Below are 22346 nucleotides of genomic sequence, written 5' to 3'. Positions count from 1 at the left end.
AATCTTAAAGGTCTCTTCCAACCTTAATGATTCTGTGATTCTGTGAAATACAGAGATTTAAAAAAAAAAAAAAAAGAGGAAAGTGTACCTACACTTGCATGGTCATTTTTGTATGCCCAATTTGTAAGCCTAAGTATGGCAGATATTGACAACTTATACATTGACAATTTAGACATATAGTTGTGATAACTGTACACTGCAATCACATACCAATACTCATCCTTTCTTTGGAAATAGGGTTTAGTGCATGTGGAGGAGTATGCCCATATATCTTTACAAGTAGATGGTCCACATTTTTGTAATTGCTGCCCAATTTGACACCTTGTATATGACTTTACTTTAGGAAAATACTCAGCATTCAGAGTCTAGAAATAGTACACTTGGTGTGTTTAGTGTGCAACTGAAAGCTGAAGCATTGGCTATCCCTATTTACTCTTGACAAGCTATATAAATACTAGACATAGTCTTTAAATTCATTAATAGGTTACACATTAGGGATCCTCTTTTTTTTTAACAGTTATAAACATTTTCTCTGTTTTGATCCTTTGTAAAATTTAAGTTTCTGTAAAAAAAAAAGTATCTGAGTAGATGAATTTTTTATCATTCCAAAGAAAATTCCTTGTCTTCTTTCCAGCAAGGACTATTTTCTCTAGAAATGAGTAGTGAGCAGTGAGGCTATTTCTGCTTGTTGCAGATTTTTTTCTTTTATGCATTAGTCTAGACTGAATCTAGTCCCCTATATTTTATCAACCAGGGACAGTATATACTATAGGTAATTTAATACTTGGTGCACGGTATTTGGTTATTGTGATGTTGTCAGTTTGAATATAGAAGAGCTGAAGTTTCTGCTTTTCTCTTCCATGGCACAGTAGTTTAGTTCTTTCTCCCTTATCCAGTCATGTAAGTTTTAGAAAACGTGTGGAAACTGAGTACCTTAGAAGCTTCTACTCCTCTTCCAAATTTGAATGAAATGCAATTCAGAAGTTATTATGGAGGGACAGGCAGACGGACACGTGAGCAGATAACTGAATAAACCGTGTTTCTTTCAGAAACCAGGGTATAAATAGAAATCTCAAAGTTTACTGGGATATAGGAAGGGATCATTGGTAGCTGACCTTGGAGGAGGTGCGCAAATTGAGGAATAAATATCTTCAATTTATGTGCTGGAAATATATGGCACTTTAATCTATCACTCACTCACCTTAATGAACTTATCTCAATGTATCCTTTTGAAACAGTAAAATGGTATTCCTCTGCTATTCCTGCTGGACAAGCTAGGCACCAGGAGGTCTGCAGTTTCTTTTACTTCCAGTCTTTTAACCAGATTCAGAATAAAAGAGAACAAAATAAATTATTCTGAGTTATTACAATGCTGTAGTACTGGCAAAATAAAATACAAATCTTAATTTTAGTCATTTCTCAAATAAGGGTAATAGTGTCTTCTTGACTTCATTAAATGAAATAAAAAAGCCTCGGAGAGAATCTGAAATTAATCACACTAATAATGTTGCCCCACATCTTAACATTTAATGAGGCTCTTAAGAAAAGTAATTTTTTAAATGTATTTCCTAGGAGAATCTCTCTGGCCACTCCCCGACAGCTTTATAAATCCTCCAACATGACTCAGCGCTGGCAGAGACGGGAGATATCTAACTTTGAGTACTTGATGTTCCTCAACACTATAGCAGGTAAGGCTTCTGACTCTCTAATCCTTCATAATATGTTTATGTTTGTCAAAGTCTTAAGCATCGTGACTTGATAGAATACATTTATCCCTCTAGACTTCAGCTGCAGCTTTATGGTAGATTCAGAAACACACGCATTAAATTTTATCAGAAAATGCACAACCTATCACTGAGACTGTAGATTCATGTATTGTTGTGGAGGCTGTTCCTTGCTCCCCTTCTGCCATTTCCTCTGCTGACAGCTTTGTCTGAAGCTTTATTAGAGTCAACAAACCATTGCCAGAGAGTGTCTGGAAATAATAATGGGAAAATGTAATTTCGCTACTTCATCATTCTCAGCAACAGCAACTAGACAGCAGAATAACAACAGTATTCTGCCTAGTACAGATGTCACCTGGATTGTGGTATGATTAGATTACAGCATCTTTTCTGATTTATTTCTTTGAGCTGAAATATAATATCAGATTAGGTATTTAAAATGAGAAATAACTGCCATAGACATCCATTCGTTATTGGCAAAAGAAGAGCTTTTCTGGCAATTGTCATTAATTAAACATTCACGATGGCATTATTCCTTTCACCTCTCCCCTTTCTATGTGTTAACTCCTGTGGTAATTTTAAATGTAAAAAGCAGCAGTTTTCTACACCATATACAAAGATTTCCAGGAGGTTGTCTACTATTACGATTCTTGCCTGTAGCACACATGCTGCTTATGAACCTGCCTGTGGAGAGCCTTCCTCAGACATTTTTGAAACCCAAATTAAATTCCACCAGGCATCACTTTGTACACCAATGTTACAACTCTCGTCTTTACTTGGTCCTGAATTTTATGCTTGAGGTTATCCTCAGACCAGACAGAAGACAAATGCAAGTCTGAAACCCAAAGGTAGCACCCGTTACGCTGACCAGTCTGAGGACAGTCACTGCGTTCTTCCCAGTAGGGCAGTGGCAGAATTCAGGAGCTGTCAAACTCACTTGCTTTGAACCTTTAGGCTTTTGCCTCTGTGCTTGTATGGTAGTCATCTTCTGTGCATCCAGTCTTACAGACGTTAATAGATGTGTCGTCAAATTATCCCAGTGTGATACAGAAGTGCTACCACTGAACAGTTGGAAATCTGAGGGCATGTTTACCTTGTGCAGTGGAGCACAAAGCAGAGTCCCTGAAGCTATCGGAGACCTGGGCTGGAAAGTCCCTATGGTGCAGTCCAATGCAGGCTCACCAGCTTAGTTCCCGAGCATTGTAGCCACAGTCCTGCAGACCTTCGCCGAAGGAAAGAGCCCTGCTGAGCGTTTATTAGCTCTGGCGCGGTGCCACAAAAATGCTGGTATCCTGCTCCTGGACACTGACCTGCCTCCAGCCGCTCCACGTCTCTCGCACATCCGCTGCTGCCCTTCTGGTGATGAGGAAATGCAGGCAGAGCCTCACAGGCTCCCTGACCGCCTCACCCAAACTTGGAGGGTTTACTGGAGAGCTGGGATGTTAGCCTAGGTCCTTTCAGCCCTTGTACAATACGTTATCAACAGAACTGTCTTTCACTTGTAATTTCCTTTTTATGTATTCATTTCTTCTGTAATCAGTGTGTCTAAACTCTTTAAATGACAGTAGACAAAAGCTGAGCCAATTTTTTATAAATTACTTTTATTTTTAATCAGTTTAAAATGCCAAGGTGATTTATTTTTAGGTCAGTAAACAAGCTTCAGCCTGAAGAGATTCCTTCAGAATATCTCAAAGGTTGCAATAAAAATGGGGTTTGATACTAGTACTGCTAGGCAGGCTTTATAGCCAAACACCTGGGTGGTTGCAAGAGGCAAGTTTCTCTTAATGTCATCTAGTGTCATTCACCCGCCTTGTGACAGGATGGCCTGACATTTCCAGGTACCACCTGCTATGCCCAAGGTTTAGAGGACTACTGACTCTATTTTTTTTTTGTGTCCATGAGCTCATTTGGAAAAGCTTACAGCAGCTTGGTCGGTACCTTGGTAGCGTTTCTCTCTAACACAGAACACTTAATAACTGGCAGATTTTTTTGGTATTGGTCTCTTACTATTGAATCTCATTTGTTCATGTAATCTCATTGTTGTTAATTGTATAAGCTCACTTGCCCATTTTCACAACATTACCTACCATCTTACAAAGTCTTTCAGCAGTGCATGATCAAATTCAATTTTAGGTAAATACCATATTCCCCAAAGGAGAGGGAAGTAAATTTGAGTGTCTAGAAGAAATTCAGCCTCAGTCTTTGTCTCCATCTAGTATTAACAGACTTATTTTGTACAGTCATTCTTTTTAATGATGTTTTGATGTCACATGGATCAACAAATATATGTTTTCTGAAGGACACCCAATATGCTGATTTTTAAAAGTTTTAGAAGTGACCAGTATTGGTTAAACAAAAATTAATACCCATGCATACTCTTCTGCTAAGATGTGAGCAAGGCATTGAGTAATATTTGAAGACCTTTTCCTTGTCACAAAGAATATCCCTTACTCTGATTTTTATTTCAAACCCATCTGCATTGCTTGGCTTTTGCTAACGGATCCTTACCAATCTATATATTTTCTGTTCTGTTTTCATTTTTCAAGAAGAGTAACAGTCATCATGTTAGGTTGAGAAGAAAGTATCACTGTACGATCTCATAAAATATTTTGGAGGGATGTCTAAAAGCAACTGAGATTCTCGGGTGCTTTCCCAATCAGCAAAAGTGCTGTCACATCTGATAGTGTTCCAGCCGGATTAGTGAAATAAAAGGTCCTGTTGACATCAGCTATGACAACTGCATGTTAGAATGGCCTTCAATGCAAAGAGCTTGTAAGAAAGCATGATTTCATTGCTGTATTATGTGCTTTCTATTTCTGCTGCTTCATTTTTTTGAAGATTTTCAGGATTCATATTTTCTACGAACATAGATAAATAGATTTCTGTTGCTAATGCCATTATAACATTTGTACTCACTGATGCACTCTCATAGAAACTCGTGATGGTTTTTTGCAAATTAAATTTACCCTCAATAGATGAACTCCCTGCCAATGACACACACACACATACCCTTTTCTGAAAACAACATAGGAGAATTAAAACTTGACTGAAACCCAACAGGCAGTGCTACATGTGACAATAAACTTTTTAGCCCAGTTTGGAACAAACTTTAATATTTTCCAACTTTTTGACAGAGGCAAAAGTCCCCCAAAGTTATTTTTTAGAAGATCAACCTGGTTTTGTAGTTCTAATGAAATCTGTACTTCAGCTAGGAAGCTGACTTCCAAGAACTCCTGAAGAACTTGGGCGTATTGCAAAGGATCTCATCATAAAAGTTTCTGGTACACCAGAAACCCACCCACAATGGAGCGCATGTGAGCTACAAGTCCAATGGAAGTGGAGAACATAAATATGTGTTAGAAACCCTGGAAGTTCTCACATCCTCAAGCCGTTTCCTGGTTACACCATTGCATAGCACTGTACTGCCAGGGCCTGAGATCTGGGAAACTGGGGGGCTAAGAGCTATGAGGAAGCCTGAATGACCCCACTGCTTTAACAGCTGTGCCTTTATTTCTGTAAATCTTCTGTTGAAATATATTTCTTAAAAATATTTCCTTTACAACAAATAGGTGTTTTCTGATGAAGCACTAAAAAAATTAATGTCTACCATAAATACAATATTGGAAACAAAGTACCTCTACTACATGTTCACTTGTTTTGATAACACTGAACTGATAACTCTCCAGATGCATCTGTGTTAAACAGAAGCAAATTCTTATATGTACTGTAGACAGGACCCTCAGCAGTCGGAAGAAAACACAGGATTTTCGATTTTTTACACAAAGATAGAGTACTGAATATATTCATGACCTCTTTTGCTAGTAAAGACATGCATTTTCTTTGCTTTCTTCTTTGGAAATCCAATTTCCAAATACATTTTCAATTATACTCTTTTGTAATGTGATCCCATAAGAAATACTTCCTTAAAAGAATAGATGATAAATAGAAAAAATAGTAAAAATACTTCTTTACCAGTAATTGTTTGTATAGGCAGCAATGGCCTAGCTTTAGACGACAACTGTTTAAGTGGCATATTCTTTTCTAAGAATATCATTGTTTTTAGCCACTGAGAAATATGTGCATCAAGATTTTTTTATTCGTGTTGCCATTTAGCTCCTACTGGCTTACTCAACATATCTGAGCTGTAGCTTTGTCACTTAAGGAACGTGGAGGTTTGACACTTAAGAAATGTGGATTATCTGCTGGTAAGTGATACCTAGGTCCCTTTGTTGTTTTTTCTTCTCTTCCAAATAAATAGAGGTCCACTAACAAAGTGGTTTAGTGCACTTTTTGACATTTTTTTGTAGCTTCCTTTCTTCGTACAATGGTGCTTTACTAGCATCTAGCCCTTTACAAAACAGTAAGAAATCACTCACGTTTTCTTCTGATCCTTTTCTGAAATTATTCAAAAAGCAGCCTTGGAAGAGAGATGTTCAGAAGTGAGGCTTCTGACGCCAGCTCAGTTCTTTCATTTGTGACATGCAACCGGGTCTTTTCCCACAAGAAGTCCTTTGCCTGCTTTTTAATGCTGTTAATTACACAGACTGGTTGGTCTCTGCAGGACAAAACCACTGAAATAAATACATGAATCTCTCCTTAGCTCTCCCTGGTTTGCCAATATGTCTGTCCTGACAAGCACGGCCCCTGGCTATTCTACAAGTTCTTAATCAATGTTTGAAATACTGAAGTGTCCCCTTGGAAAGAATCCATCTTTCTATGACCCTTTTTTTAATCTTTATATCACCCTGTTACCACCTCTGAAACATTGCCCAGCTTCATTTTTAGTTTAACTGTTTCTGTTGTGATCTACACTCATGACTTAATAATCGTCTACTTCAGTTATCATAGTTTTCTCTTTCTAGTTCTTTTCTTATCCAAGGATATATGATTACCATCGCTGGCCTGATGACTTCCTGATGACAATTGAAATTGCAATTTCAATTCAAAATCGCTCTCCGTTTTCAAAACTCTCTAAAGTCTTGTTTCAACCTGTTTCTCTGGCCCTCTAGCCAACTATTTTCTCGCCTCACTATTCTGTTTCCAAGGTCTTCACCTCTTGCTTGCCCTCTTTCCTGACTCAAGCATATTTCATCATGTTTACGGCTCTGGGTTTTTCTCCCAAAGGTAAACACTGCACTCTGCTACTTATCAATCAGTCTCAGTGTTACACTCTCGGTGCCCCTGGTTTTTGTCCTGGCTGTGTAGACATAAGCCTTCCTGGCCACCTTCCCCCTCCTCCTACCTATTGCCTTCCCAGGGATCCTTTAGCTTTGAAGGTTTGGAAGCAGCTGTGATTATACTAATTGTCCTTTCTTCAGGCGCATAAGAAAAGGCCATATTGCATGTGCTCAGCATGTATGTCAACTGAACCCTCTGGGTGATATAGGGGACAAGTAATTTTTACTATTCTCAGTTACAGGATTATTGAAAAAAGTACTTAAAAGTAATCCCACTGCAGCAAAAGAAATCAAGAGGAATGGGAACAAGAAGCCATTTTGTAATATGGTTGTAGTGCCCGTGTTTTAGTTAGAAGTCTAGTTTTCAAATCTATTTCTTAGTATTTAACTAATTTCTGCTGGTTTTTCTCTTTTCAAATTGCAGTAAATTGAATGTGTGTTTGCATTTGTATTTATTGGAATTTTAAGTCTTTTAAATCCTACCTGACACAGCTTTTAAAAGAAGTGGAGTATAATTATATCCATAATTTTTGTAAGTAATTTCTTGTAGTGGAAAGGGGTATCTTTTTAAAGGTTTGTGGAGAAAAATGACACCTTCAGTCAGGTAACAAATTCAGATGAACTTCTTCCCTCTCCCTCTTTTTTTCGCCTGTTTAGCATTTTACACTTTTTTACTCTGTGATGTACAAGCCCTCACTGGTTAATTATGTATATATTTAGCTACTGCATGTGTTGGGCTTATTATTGTCATCTAATTAGATGTAGCTCGAACTACTTGCTTCTAGAAAAATCATTAAAAATTCTTTCCTAATGACCTAGAGATGACAAAATGTCTGTAAAGTGTGAAGAAGCAGACAAGCACAGGAACATCGCTCTTAAAGAGTGTTAATCCAGATGCTGCAATCATCTAATTAAACAATATTTTGCTGTCATTAACATTTTCACCAAGGAATTGCAGTTATAATTTCTTTGTCAGCTGTCTCTAGCTCACTTTACCTTCAAAACTAAAGTGCCATATAAAAGCATTAAATTGGATGGTTTAATTAAAAAGTTTTTTTTAACGAAGAAACATATCCAGTATTTGTGAGATCTCATTTACTATGCCTCAGTTTTATTGTTCAAGTAGATTAGTGTCATAGGCTTGCGATATTTAATATTCAGCCTTTAATATTAATCTCTGTAAGCTTACTTGGGGGAAAATCTGAAGCTTCTGAAAAGGTATAGGGCCTACCAATAGTGGTACAAGTTTATATGTTTTATTTATGTTTTATATTTATTTATCTCAAGAAAGAACCAAATAATTCTTGCTGGAAGTACCAGGCAATTGATGAGATGGCTAAATATATTCATCTGCTGACTTTACTCTGAAAATAATCATTGTGAAGCCGGAAGCGATCGAGAAAGAATTCCTAACAAAGTTAAACCGCTAATATTTATGCATGTTTAGAATTAGAGCTTTGTAATCCCATTATAGGCCTAGATCACTGTCCTCCACTCAGATAAGCATAGATGTGTGGTCTTATCTCATTGTCTAGGTGTGGTCTCCTTTCACAATTTAAATTATGGTTTAAATTATGGTTCATCCTCTTGACTCATTTCTATTTGCTGATATTAAAAAGAAAATTGTTGAATTGAGAAAAATAAATCACTAACTTTTTTACTAAACAAATTAATAACTATTCTTAGCAGTTAATCTCTTCATAAATAAAACATGTTTTATAAATGTGGAAAATCTCAAATTTGAAGTAAAAAGTCATTTTGGAGAACCATAAATTTCCTTTCAATATTTTGCAAAAGATATTATCACCTTTCTAAATGTTTCTATAAAGTGTTTTCAGTTGAAAGTCTTTATTACTGTGAAATCTTTTCCATGAAACTTTTGATTCTGAAGAATCATCATTGTTGCTTATGCTTTGTGATAGACTACAGTCACCTCAGTCATTCTTTTCCTGAATTTCACATTTCTTTTAGTCTGCTCTCTACATAAGCACAAATGTCTGTCTTTTGTGGAAGCTTTTGCACATTCTTCTGTTAACTTAATTGAGGATTCTGATGGTGAGAAAACTTTTATTGTTTAAAGGTATAGCTTTAGAGAGGCCATATTTTATAGAACCTTAAATTTTACAATCTCAAGAAACTTTACAAATCATATGCAACTGATCCCTCGCCAAAGAGGAAAACAATATTCTGATTTGACGTATGTGGAAAATGAGGCAGACTTACTTCAAGACATATGGAGCCTCCTCCCCCAACCTAAACCAATTAATATACTGCCTTTTCCTCCCTCACATGGATAAATTCTGATGTATTTCTTGATTTAATTGTTTGATACATTCTCATTCTGTCTAAGAGTGGTTTTGTGTTAATTCATTGTTGATATTAAAGAAGTCGTGTTTTTGTTTCTATCCATCTTTATTTGTGTGTGGCGCACAGTGCCGATACTATTTTTTTAACAAAGTTGTATTTGCACCTCCATTATTTTTTTATATTCTTGTGAACATCTCTGTGTTCAAAATGTAAAAATGAGGACACACAGTTGTTAACTATAAGTACTTTTCCTGTTTTCAGTGAAGCTATGTCCAAAATAGAAAAATAGAAACATGCTTCTCGTTCATCAACTTCTATTGAAAAAATAAGGTGTGTGTAGAGCAGTGAAAGTTTCACATTTCATTAAAGCAGAGCTGATTTTTGTGGAGAATTGCAAATGCTACTCAGAACAAGGAAGCCTGTGTTTTCCTGTGCCGGGTTTTGTACCCCAGGAATCTGTCCAGAATCTGGAAGGAAGCAGTTAGTGAGACAGGGCTGTAAATCTGCCGCAGGACTGGGAATTGTTAACCTGGGTTATTTCAGTCTGCTAATTATATTATATAAATACACACACACACGTATTTATGACCTGATTTTGTTTTTTAAGACTTATGTTGCATATTGCATGCTTCTCAGTAAATCAATATGGTGGATGGTTCTGTACTAAGCAACTTCATTTGTCTTATCACTGAAATGTTAGATACTACTAAACACCAGCTGACACAGAAATAACAGCCTTTCCCAAATACACTTTTCCTCATGATGAATTCATAATTTTCAGTTCATTTCGGTTGCAGATTGTTCTTTTGAAACTGTATCTGAAGGTGGTTTTTGCACATTTGAGCTGCTGGGATGGTAGCAGTGTTTCTTTCACGATGTTCGGAGACAGTGGCCTGGGGCAGTTAGCTCTGTCTTTTAGGGGGTAGAAAATGTTTTTTTTAATTTTCAAAGTGGTTACAAAATAGTGTTAAAGCAGACGTGACTTCCTCCACTTTGCTTCCACTATTGCAGTGAAATCTCACCACTTCTTCAGTGAAGAAGAGCCGTGGGGAATAATGGCTTAATATGGTCTATCTAGAATAGACCTAGATTTGCAAACTTCAAATTTAGTCCCGTGCTGTTCAGAGTCTCATTTAATCTTTACCAGCTATTGATACTGCATACAGTTGCTAGGAAAATAATAGTCTCGTGGTTTTAAATTTCAATATTCACGCTATGAAAATAGCTTCATGGAAATAAAAAAGAAAGAGTTTATTGGCATATGGTGCATTTTAGTTGATCTTGAAAGATACTGTGCTCTTCATATTATGCTGATTTCTGCATTGACTTCTGATTCAAGATACGCGCATCTAAATGGCTACTTTTGTCTGGATTTATACCTGATTCTGTCAAGTGGTGGGAACTGGGAATGTAATGCAAAAAAAGTAACTGCTGGATTGTTTTTCAGCTGGAGAAGTGAAAGCTATTTCCTAATTCTTAAAATATTTTCTTTCTATACAGGACGAACGTACAATGATCTGAACCAATACCCTGTATTTCCGTGGGTTTTAACAAACTATGAATCTGAAGAGTTAGACCTGACCCTTCCAGGCAACTTCAGGGATCTTTCAAAGGTATGCTTCAATTCCATTAAAGACAGTCAGCAAGCCCTTTTAGGAAGAGGTTTTATTTTATATTTATAGTCTGGTTAAGTTAGGTCTTTATCTTAAAGTAAGAAAAGTCTGAAATAGACTTTTCTATTTCAGAATAATTTTATACTGAATCTCTACACTATGCTACTTCCATGTCCCTGACTGATCTGGTTCCAAACCTGCAACTCCTCCATACCTTCTGACTTACGGAACATGAGTGCATCAGACCACTTGATCTCACTAATTATCTCCCTTAGTTTATGAAAGCTGATCCTTTGGAAAGAAAAAGCTTGGACTAATTTTTCACTTTGTTTGCAGGGACTAGATGAGTAATACAATAGCAACATCTCCTTTTGTTTTAATGATTATTCAGTAAAAAAGTATTTTGTATTTTAGACTCTGGAGTATCTGGTCCCTGTCATTATTTGTGGTTTTTTTTCTCTAAACGGACCTGGGCAGTTAGTGATTTATAATAATACAGTTCCTGGTTTTTGTTTCTCTAATGGCACCAGACGGGCATCCATACCCAGCTCTGGTACTCCGATTGTGTCAACAGACTGGAGAGAAAGTGTGTTCTACACATAGCAGAAGCATATGGAGGGGCTCCACTTTTGGCCAACTGGAATAAAGAGAAAAAACAGGGTTTGGAACTGAGTGGTGGGAATTATCTTCCCTAGTTCCTATCAGCTAAGAAAGTGTGTGTTCTTTCTCACTAGTGAAGGTGGGTAGCCTTGCAACATCCTCGGCGTGAGGTTTCTGTGGTTTGGGCATGACTGCTTTCTTGCATCCTTGCCACAGTTCCTCACCCAGGAGGGAGAAGCTGCTCACATAAATTGAGTGAGGCTCAAAACCGCAGGAGGCTGGCACTTGCTGAGTTAAGGAATGAGGCTGGAGAGGAGAAAATGACCCCCAAGGCCTGTTCTGCAGCCCTGTGCTGCAGCTCCTGCTTTCCCTTCTGCTGTTGGTCAGGGATGAGAGTTTCTGGGGCTTCTACCTTTAAGTCTGCTTTTCTTTCCTCCTCTTCCCAAAAGCACACATCCTGGGCAGCAAAGGAGAGATCCCACCCTAGGTATCTCACAGTCTCATATCCCTGTTGGAAAGAGTGTGCTTGCAGTACTTCCAGATGTATTGTAACTGTTCCTGGAAGCCTGTTTTTGTGATACTTCCAAAATAATTTGAGTAAGACTTGGTTGCATAATGGCAGATAGAGACACCTAAGTTGCCTTTTTTTCTTAGATAAATAAATAAAACAGAAATTAAACTACATTCACAGTATGCCTCAAGTGTAAACAAATTGTTGAGACTGTACTTACATTATGTAAAACTTCTAACCTTTCACAATATTATAGGTATGTTTCACAAATGTGTTTTTTATTCTATAACACCATTGTAATCTGTGCCAGGAACAATAAAAGAAAATCCACAGACATAAGTTAAATGAAGACCAGTGATCATCTTGCACTGGCTTGTTCCCCAGCATGTATAAAAATATTTCTGTTTTAAAATTGTTTATAGTGATAAACCTTTCATTAAGATGCTTACACTTTTCAAAATCTCTCAAACTCACTTCTTTCTAGTATTAATAGCACTGTGTGTGGTGAAGTGCAACACGATTCAACAGCATCTCGTGAGTCCTTCATTAGGTACTTAGTTTTGGTTGAATCCAAATTTTTATGGCAGCCTATTAAAGTATGTAATTGCTCCAGGAAGTAGCGTGATAGTTGAATAGATAGGTTTTCCTCATGAGTTAGTAAAGACGCATTATGGAATTAGTGCTTGTATAGCTGATTAAGTATCACTGCACACCTACTAGTGCTCTCCCTTGAAAGGAAATGTAAAAACAAGTCCCTGATTATTTATGTTTCTTCAAGAATCTGTGCAATGTGCACAGCTGTATCTTGCCGGAGGACCTTTTCTTACCCAATTTGATAACTGCATTCTCTTATTCAAAAGCTACCAGTGGTTTCCTCTGGAAAAGCTAGGGTTTTAACCACTAAAAGAAAAGCCTACACAGAACTAGTTAAGGAGAACGGGCTTTCTTTTCTGGCAAGATCTGGGCTGCATTTATCCCATGGATGTGTGAGAAAACACATGTGCAATCTATAAAGTGTTGTGGGATCCCTCAGGATAAAAGGGGTGTAATTGTCAAATTTTTTCCGTGTTTATTATAATAACATCTGATAGGTTTCATTTCACAATGGTTTTAAAAGGAAAAATAGATTAATGATTTTTTGTAAAAGGCAGTGGCCAGCTAATATGAGATGCCTTGCTTTGTGTACTTTGGCTGTTATGCATTACTTGCATCCTGTTTCAATTTGTGCATTTTCAGTAAAAATCTTCAAAATCAGAATGTATCTGAAGTTATTTCCTTGGCAATTCTGTTTTCTTTTTGATATTGTCCTTTATCCGTAAGTAAGCCCCTTCTTTCCTTGTTAGGGAGGTGAATCCTGAGTAGCCTAGTGCTTAAAAGCAGGAGTTAGTGATTTATTGTTCACATTATTGAAGCCTCAGCCAGACCTCTGGGGCAGGCATACACAGTATCCTTTCCATGAGGAGCCACTTCCTTCTGTCAGATTTTACCCTGCAATGGAGAAATGTTCCTGCAGATTTGATGGCAAACCAGAACCTCCAGCTAAGCTGTTGTTGGATAAAATCTCCTTTGTCAGTTCCTGACCTTCTGTCTTCCTACAAGTTTGCCCTTCTTAAGTTTCACAAAGCTTCTGTCATTAATATTTAGTAATTAATACCCCTCAAACAACCTTTTGAAATGATTTAGAATTCTAACTTTATTACATATGTGGTAAAAGCCCACAAAAGCAATGAAATTAAAAGAGAAACCACCTATCATGCTTTGTTTTGTTGGTTTTAAATAGTTTTGGTAGTTAAATGTAGATGCTAAATCTAACTTCTTTTAAAGTAATTAATTTGGGTATTATTGCACAAAGTTAATACAAAACTCCACTGTCAGTTATGATGATTGACAGTACTTCTTTTGAAAAATTTTAGCCTTTGATTCCTAGTTTTTCTGTATAAATATGATACACCACCTTTGTGATATCACAACTCCTAAGTGAACGTACGTGACAAATGCTATTCATATGTTATGTGGCAATAAAATTAGATGTGTTTGTCTTTCTTACAGTGTCAATGACAGAGTAAAACATGTGCCTTTTGCATTTAGCTCAAACTTAAATATTTACGTTTCTGCAAAGCCATCTTGAACATGTAACTTGTCATTTCCTTCCGTTCCATTTTATTCTGGTTTTACATAGTGCTCCTTATTGTGGAACTTTTACAACCAAATGTTGCTTGGTCGCTCTGAACAATTGTGTTTAAATAGTAGTCTGAATTCCTCTGCCCTTTTTCTTTGAAATCTTTGGAAATTCCCCTATCAAGGCTTTTTTTTTTCTCTTTTACATATAATTTGAGATTTAAAAGCAGGGCCCATGGGCATGGAAGGTGCCGTAGCAGTAGGATATATTGGACCTCTCATTTGATTAGACAGTGTAGGCTCAAGTTTTATTCATTACATATACAAGGTTAAAGGTTATATTTATTGTTTGACAGGATGAAAAGCTAATGAAAGAGGCTGTCATAGATACATAGATTATCTTTTCACTATCAAACCACCAGGTGATCTGCTTATTTTCTTCTTTATTGAGATTTCCTTTGGAAGAATACGTATGGTATTAAACATTAGTACAGGAAACGTGTATGCAGCCCTTACTGTACACGGAGTTTTTTGGGGTTTCAACACACTTAAAATGTGACATGGTTTGTTTGTGCAAAATTGGTTGACTTTTACTCCTAAATTATATAGTGAATGCATGGGTTTGACATGCTGCATTGTCCCTGCTCATTAGAGTGTGAATGGGAACTTCTCCTCATTTACTTCCAGTCATACATCCTGTTAAATAAAATGACTTCTTCACCAGGCAAAGTAATACTAATATTGACACGTGTATGAAACATCACACGCCCATTCATTGAGTGGAAAAAATTATATTTTGTTAATACAGAAGGTGTTTGACTGATGGGTGGTGATAAGCATAACCACTTTTCCTTATTACTGTGCCATTTCAAGAAAAGGAAGTGATAAAGCCCCAAGGCTTCTAAATGTAATAATGCAAATGAACGCATCGAAGTGTGAATATTTCAAGGCAAACCACACTGAATACTTCCAAAAATGTGTATGCCGTGGAATGGAGTTTATGGGCTTATCTCACTGGAAAAATGAAATCAGTTTCTGTAACTTAAACTTCTCTTTTTACCACACACAACTCTACCATCAAAAGAAAAATGAGTTTGATTCCAATTTGGTTTAAGCCACACAATTAAACATTTTCTTTTCTTATATAAAAAGTTAAATTATTGAGTGAAACTCTGCTACTTGGAATCTTCCAGAACTCTTATATTTGATAATGTTGATATTGATATGCTGAAGAAAAGCTGTTTACAAATTTGGATAAAATTAGAACTTATTTTAAACTTCAAAGTATGATCCTAAGATATACTGCTCAAAGGTTGTTTGGTGGTTTTTTTTAATTAAAAACCAAGCAGTCAGGAAAAGCTCAGTCTGTATTCAGCCAGAGCCAAATGAAGCCACTCTCAAGATTTCTTTTGCACCCAGCTACAGTTTTGTGCAGTACATTACAAAAAAGGAGATAAACAGATAAGGTAGCTGCTGCATGAGATAGAGTCAAGATAAGCGGAATAGTTCATTGGCTGGATAAATAAGATGCTATGTTCAGTTCTGCTCTCATGAGAGTATGTAGTTCTATGAAGATAGCTGGCAAAACAGTAAATATTACACGAGCTAACATAACATGTCCAGTGGATATAAACACTAGATGTATTGACAATACACTGGTTCAAAGGCCAGATGTCTAAAGAGATTAGCCAGATAAAAAAGAATGACATGAATAGCAGTGTGGCTTTTATGTTAAGGTAAATACTTACTTTATTTTTAAATTGAAAAAGAAGCATAAAATAAACTCAAAGAGCAGCTTTTAGTACATCAGAAGTAAAGTAGCTGAATAGGCATTGTCATACAGGGAGTTGTTTTGCTTGGTTGGATTAAAGAATAGCTTATAAAACCATTTTATGAAAAGTTAATACGATTTGATACAAATCCTTACAGAGGGCTTTTTTAATAAAAAGACAAATGGTGTGTTTGGAAAAAGCATTTTATAAAACTTATAGAAAGAACTTTTTATTTCATCTTCAGAACAATTTCTTGACTCAAATTCAGTTTCTGTACTAGTCTTAAGGTACCGGACTGAGACGCAGTACATGGATCGAGCTTTGCCTTTGTATTGTCTGTGCAAGTCATTTTAACTGGTTTGCACAGAAGTAAAATGTCATTGAAATAAAATTAAATTTTCTTTCTTTACATGAAGATACAGGGATAGATCCATAAATAAAATTTATCTCCATTTTATAGCCATGGTATCATATATATATATAAAAAATATATACATACTAGTTGACTTTCTGGACTGAGAATGACAGTGTAATGCTATACAAAAGTGACCTAAACTCCATATACCCTACACATTGCACAAGAAATGTGAGAGAGTGTCCTGGTTTCTTGTGAAATGTGTAGGGTATATGGAGTTTTGGCCACTCTGCACAGCATTACAGTGCCATTCTCAGTCCGGAAAGTACCATTACTGTAGAACTTGTCATCTAGCAGGACGTATGAGAGTAAAACGAGTTTAGCTGATAATTAGTACAAGATTAGATTTAAAGTCTTTACAGAAAATGTATGTCTTTACTGAAGGATGAACTGTTACCATTTCTTTGGGTAACAGCATTTTGCCACGTGGACATTAAAAAAACCACTAAGGAAGCCAGTGGCAGACCTCTCTGAACTTACTCCGTGCTATTTCATTGACAGAAGTTTTCACTTTCAGAAAAAGCCTGGTCATTTGGTACACACAAGCTGATCTATTTGTGGTGAATCAGCAAGTTTTTAAATTACACCCAAAAAAAAGAGAGATTCGAGCACTTTCCATTAGCATTTTCAATGTGTATGGTTCCCTACGTCAGGGGAGATTTAAGTCCTTTCTGTTAATGCGCAGAGAAGTGGTTTGCTTAAGGGTCTCCATTACTGCACAGAAAAGGAGAAAAGGAGGATCAGATGTATTTCTTTGCCCCAGGCCAGAGATAACTGATGCATGGCTGGACCAGAAGCTGCAGAGCTGGATGAGCGTGGTGCAGCTCCCAGCTCTCCTCCCTGTGCAGTGCTGTATTGATACAACTGCACTATTTCTAGGATTCCAGTTGTTTCTCTGCAGAAATGTGCCATATTTGCACGCCAGCCCCTCTAGAGGTAGCGCAGGGATTTCTAGCGCACCTTCTTATTGCAAGGTATAGCCGTACTTAAGCAGTTTACCTGGGAACACTAGAAATCTTTGTGGAATGACAGAAATGAACCTGTATCTCCTGAATCCCAGGCTACCATCCAGATCACTAGTTCATCCAGTCCAGGATCTGTCCTGAGAAGTCAAGGTGAGACTTTTGCCGAAGACCAGCTCTACCTCACCCCTTCATTTCTTTCTTCCTTTCCTTCTCTCTGGGGCAAGGAAGGGTAATTCCCAGAAAAGATTACTCCCAAAAATTTTCACATGAAAATTTCCATACCATGCAAGAAGAGAGATGACTCTTAAGATATTTCACTTAAAGAGTCCATTTTATTCAGCAGATATTTTGTACATTTCAGCATTTTTCTTCAAATGAATCCTAAAGTAAAGAAAGAAAGAAAAGAAAGAAAAATGGATTCTGACTCTGAAAAGAATATTGATGAGGATGAAGGTAATCTTCAGAATACAGCTTTTTAGGTTTATCATTTAATAGATTGAACTTCTGAAAGTAGATTATTTTAGCTACTTGTGCAGGCATTTTTACATGAAAATGGGAATGCACGGTCTTACCACCTTACATCTTTTATCTTTTAAATTGAAATAACACTTCTCCTGAAGAACCTAGAAAACATGGTGTGTTTGCATTAGTGTTTTATGTGACTTTGGAAAATTATTTTCAAGTTCTTGAGAGAAAGCATCTTCTTCATGAAATGCAACAATATATACACACAATTTTTTTTTTAAAATTATTTAAAGCTATGGGTTAAATCATCATTAAAATTTTGCTAGTCTATAAAATAAAATGCCTTGTAGTTATTTCTGAGCATCAGTTATGCTTCACAGTTCTTGTTACTGTAATCAATTTACAGTGAAGAATGAAAACACATAGCATATTTGATGAAAGGCATCTGATCAGCTTCAAATATATTTTGAAAGATCCGGAGTTTTGATTCTCAGCCTTTCATTAATCACCATGTCCCTTCTCTACTATGCCTTCAAACATATATGTACAATAATATTGTGACAGCTGATGCCTCTGTCTTCCATAGGTTCAGAATTCACTGCGGCATAGGGTAAGATGCTCCTTCACAGTAGAGGGAAGAGGTATTCTCAGGGTGTTTTTCCATTACAAGATAGAATCTCTCCAATTTGTCTGCCATTTTGTTCCTTCTCGGGGGGTGAATGTTTCCTGTTAACAGAGTACGGTGTGAATTACTGCTTTAGCTTTTGAAATGTGCCATTGGGGACTGGAGTTTGTTCTGCCAGAGAAGTGGATACACGGTGCCTTGATGAGGGTGATATCAGCAGGTCCCATGCAGTCCCCAAAGCAACCCAGATCCTTGATATAATTTAGCAAAGTGCACATATATCTGCACAGTTTGTCAGTCTAATAGGAAAACAATGTCTTTTAATAAGTTACTCTTTCAAGAAAGTGGTTGAACAACCATTTTTATATATTGGCAACTTAGGGTCTATAATGATGCCAGTGTATATAATCCTGACAGTGTATAACAAAAATCCAAATATTTATTTTTTCTTTTTGCAGTAGTTGGGCAACAAGCCTGGAAAATGTTAGGGAATGGCTCATACTTCTCTTTCAAGAATGTTTTTTGAGGTCTTGCAGTGCAATCTGCATCAGATAACACTGATCCCTAGGGATTACTCATACATTTTACATGTATGAGAAAGCTGTTAACATCTCCATGACACAGCAAGGTATTAAGCATCCAGAGTGTTTCATGTGAAAAATACTGAAATCGTAATGTTTTAAAGTGTAAGTGCCATCAAACACTGCTATTTAAAAACAAGATCTAATATGTAAAATTAGAAAACAGCATGTTCTATGTCAGCCTTTTTAACAGCCATCTCAAAAAACACAGCAGCACTGAAAGCATAAAATACTTGTAGCTTTAAAATTGTTCAGTTACATATATAGTGTAGTGAAACACACTGATTTGACCTTGTACTAGTATTTCCATTCCAAATGACTTTGGATTTTAACTCGGTAGAAAGATTGTGCTGTGGAAGGAAATGCAAGAATACCTGTTAGCATTTTGAAAAGGGTCAAATTCCCTGAGTATACGTTTCTTTTAAAGTTGTAATTCCCTTAATAATACCAATTCTAACTCTTAATTTTTGATTAATACAAATCAAGTAATAATTTACATCTATAATAAGTTTATATAATTATTTGGTGTGGAAGTCTGTTCTCCTCTAAGTCTTAAACTCTGTGCGTTTGGTTAATAGCTAGTAAATACACTACTACTAGCTCATCTGGAAAAAGAGATTTAAGATCACTTAGGTATTTCAACATTTGATCTACTTTCTGTTGTATTTTCTTTATCCCAGGGACTTTTGTATCACACAATAACAAATACATTTTGAAAAAAATCTATGAGATAAAGTGGGTTAGAAAAAATCATAGAAAAGCATGTATCCCCTAAGTAGACACATCAAAACCGACAGTCCCTTCTACTCTCTTACCTTTCTTTTGGTTTTTACCTATTTGTATAGATTGTCTGTTAAGTATGCTCAGAATGGAGTTTGAGTTTGTGAATAATTTCTAAATTCTATTGTTTTTAAGTACAAAGCTTGTTTGTTTCGCTCAGTAAAACCTGGCTTTGTTCAGTCAGAAAGTAGAGCCAGTCCTGCAGGACTACGCATGGTTTTTAAGTATTTCTGCTTAGGATCACCAGACACCATCAGCAGTTCTGCGTGAAATCTTTTCATCATGAACTGTGCATTACAAAGTACCCTGTGTGAGCAAAAGTCAGTTTTCATTAGCTGTGTGATTATGGTGAATGACAGCAACAGAAATATTAGTTTGGCCTCAATGCATTTAAAATGCAGTTTTAGAAGTCTATTTCAGAACAATGTTACTGAATTAATTGGGAAACAACTCATACTTCAAGAAGGTCTTGAAAGTTTGCAGATGTGGATCACTTATATTTGTCAATTAAAATACGGAAAGTCATAAGACTTTTAGTACACAAAGCCTTTGAAAAGAAATTCTAAGATTACAGCAATCTGAAGGGATTACTACAGCATGGAATGAGTTTGGTTGTAGAGTCTCCTATGTAGTGAATCTTAATGCAGAATTAACCTATGACATATCAGACATGCTGCCCTTCATCTGATAATATATTTGACCTCTTATCCCTTCATAGCCTATTGGTGCTTTGAACCCAAAGAGAGCAGTCTTCTATGCAGAACGGTATGAGACGTGGGAAGATGATCAGACTCCACCTTATCATTACAACACTCACTACTCTACATCTACTTCTACACTGGCTTGGCTTGTTCGTATTGTAAGTATTTCTGGATCCTGGTTTTCATTATTATCTATACGTACAGCATCTCTTCTGTCACTTACCACTATTTTGATTTTTTTAATGAAAGTACTTTTCTATCAAAATCTTATTGTTCTTCCCTATGTTAAAATCTCAGAAATTCTCTAGGTATACTGTGTATACTCATTTGTAGTGATTCCTTGCTACCCAAACTATCTGAAATATATTTAAGACACAAAATTGTGGTGATATAAGGACACATACGATGAAGAAAGTCCATCTAAAACTAAATCCATCTAAAAAAAAGTCTCTAGACAATACAGAAAGCTACTCGTATATTTATTTATTATTTTCTGCTAGGGACAGATATATAGAGCATTAAAGAAAAACCTTTCGTAAAAAGCACATTAAAATCTGTCAGATTGAGAGGGGAATTATAGAACCAGTTTTTTATTAAAGCAGTATGGAGTAACATTTTATGCAAATGAGCTTCTCAATGAATTAATAACTTACGGTTTTCAGAAATGTAAAAATGTAGAATCTAACTTCAAACTGCTATTTTGATTCTGGAAACCTCATGCTTAAATCCTGTCCTCAAAATCAGATCTAGGGAAGGGGGCCAAACTTCAAAGATAGAATGAATCTGGATTTGGTTTGTGTGTTAAGACAATGAATTACAGAAAAAGGAGTGTTGATGAAGGACTTAAGGTTTCACAGCGAAACCCAAATAAATGAAAAACTGAGTCACCGTGTAATTACTGTACTCAAACTACACTCTGCCAGTAAAAATCTGTCGCATAAGGTGCATTCTAAGCATGTTTCACACACAACCAAGCAAATCAGAGCTGCAGAAAGCCAGAGATTTGAGTTTTCACACATCTCAGCTTCCTTTAGACATGTTCAGCTCAGAAGGGAAGAATTCATGTGTCTATGAGTTTGGGATATACTTCTTAACCCATGGGAAACTTAGCGTTGATTACACTCCTATATGGGGTGATCACTGTACTCCTTTTAAATATTGCTAAATTATTCATGTGCTGTGAATTCATTTTATGGTTCACATGTGCTGCTTCGGTGGCTTAAAGTGTATTAAAAACAATGGTTTTATTTGCATGTTTATCTATTAATTTTGGCTGCTATTCAACAAAAGATCCCCTCTTGCTACTCAGCAAAGCCTTAGGTCTGAAAGTCTGCTTACAGGCTGAATGTACAACACACCAAGGAGTATTCATTTCCTGTATTAGGCTAATGCTGTGTCATTTTTACTACTGTTGTTTATGTAATACTGTAGGTGTTCTTGCTCTCTTTCTTTTCTGCCCTAAAAGAGTGAGAGAACAAGGCCTTGATGGCCTTGCAATATACCTGACAAATTATGTTTGTTAGAGCAAATAATATATGTGAGAATGGAAAGTAGAAAAGAAAAGGAAAAGCAGTGCTTTCCAGGGAAGAGATTGCTGATGGCAAGAAGATGAAAACAACTAAGGGATGATTTAAATATGGGGCACACCTAGATAGGTATTTTAAAGATTATTTAAATAGGAGTGACCAGCAAATAAAAGCAATCACTAGTAGGAGGAGACAACAGAAATGTGAGGGAGACAGATGTGGGGAGAGTTTAAAGCTCAGAAAAGGGAAAAAAGAAATAACATGACAAGATTGGATAGGGCCACATAAGGAAAGCCCAAATAAAGTTTTGAAAATAAGTGTGAATAGACACAGTAAAGAATTACAGCTATAGGGATTATAAAGTCATAGTGATCCTTAGAGAGATATTTTTGACTACAAAATAAAGGATGAAAAATCATAAGGGAGAAGATTATGCCAGTGAAGTTGACAGATAAGGCTAAGTCAG

The 22346-nt window shown here is 36.4% G+C and overlaps 1 protein-coding gene across 4 annotated transcripts in view; it reads left to right on the top strand.

Moving 5' to 3' along the window:
• Window positions 1-22346, top strand: part of NBEA (neurobeachin) — a gene marked incomplete at its 3' end in the record, with an annotated part of 516829 nt that overhangs the window by 412929 nt on the left and 81554 nt on the right. For all 4 annotated transcript variants that reach the window (XM_082012155.1, XM_082012156.1, XM_082012153.1 and 1 more), the window contains 3 exons: window positions 1573-1688; window positions 10709-10821; window positions 20372-20512. In XM_082012155.1, the coding sequence (XP_081868281.1) occupies window positions 1573-1688; window positions 10709-10821; window positions 20372-20512 (370 nt within the window). The remainder of the gene's footprint in view (window positions 1-1572; window positions 1689-10708; window positions 10822-20371; window positions 20513-22346) is intronic.

The sequence above is a fragment of the Phaethon aethereus genome (genome assembly GCF_964289735.1).
Source record: "Phaethon aethereus genome assembly, chromosome: 1".
In the NCBI taxonomy this organism is placed as follows: Eukaryota; Metazoa; Chordata; class Aves; order Phaethontiformes; family Phaethontidae; genus Phaethon; species Phaethon aethereus.
This window is presented reverse-complemented; position numbering and strand designations above follow the sequence as displayed.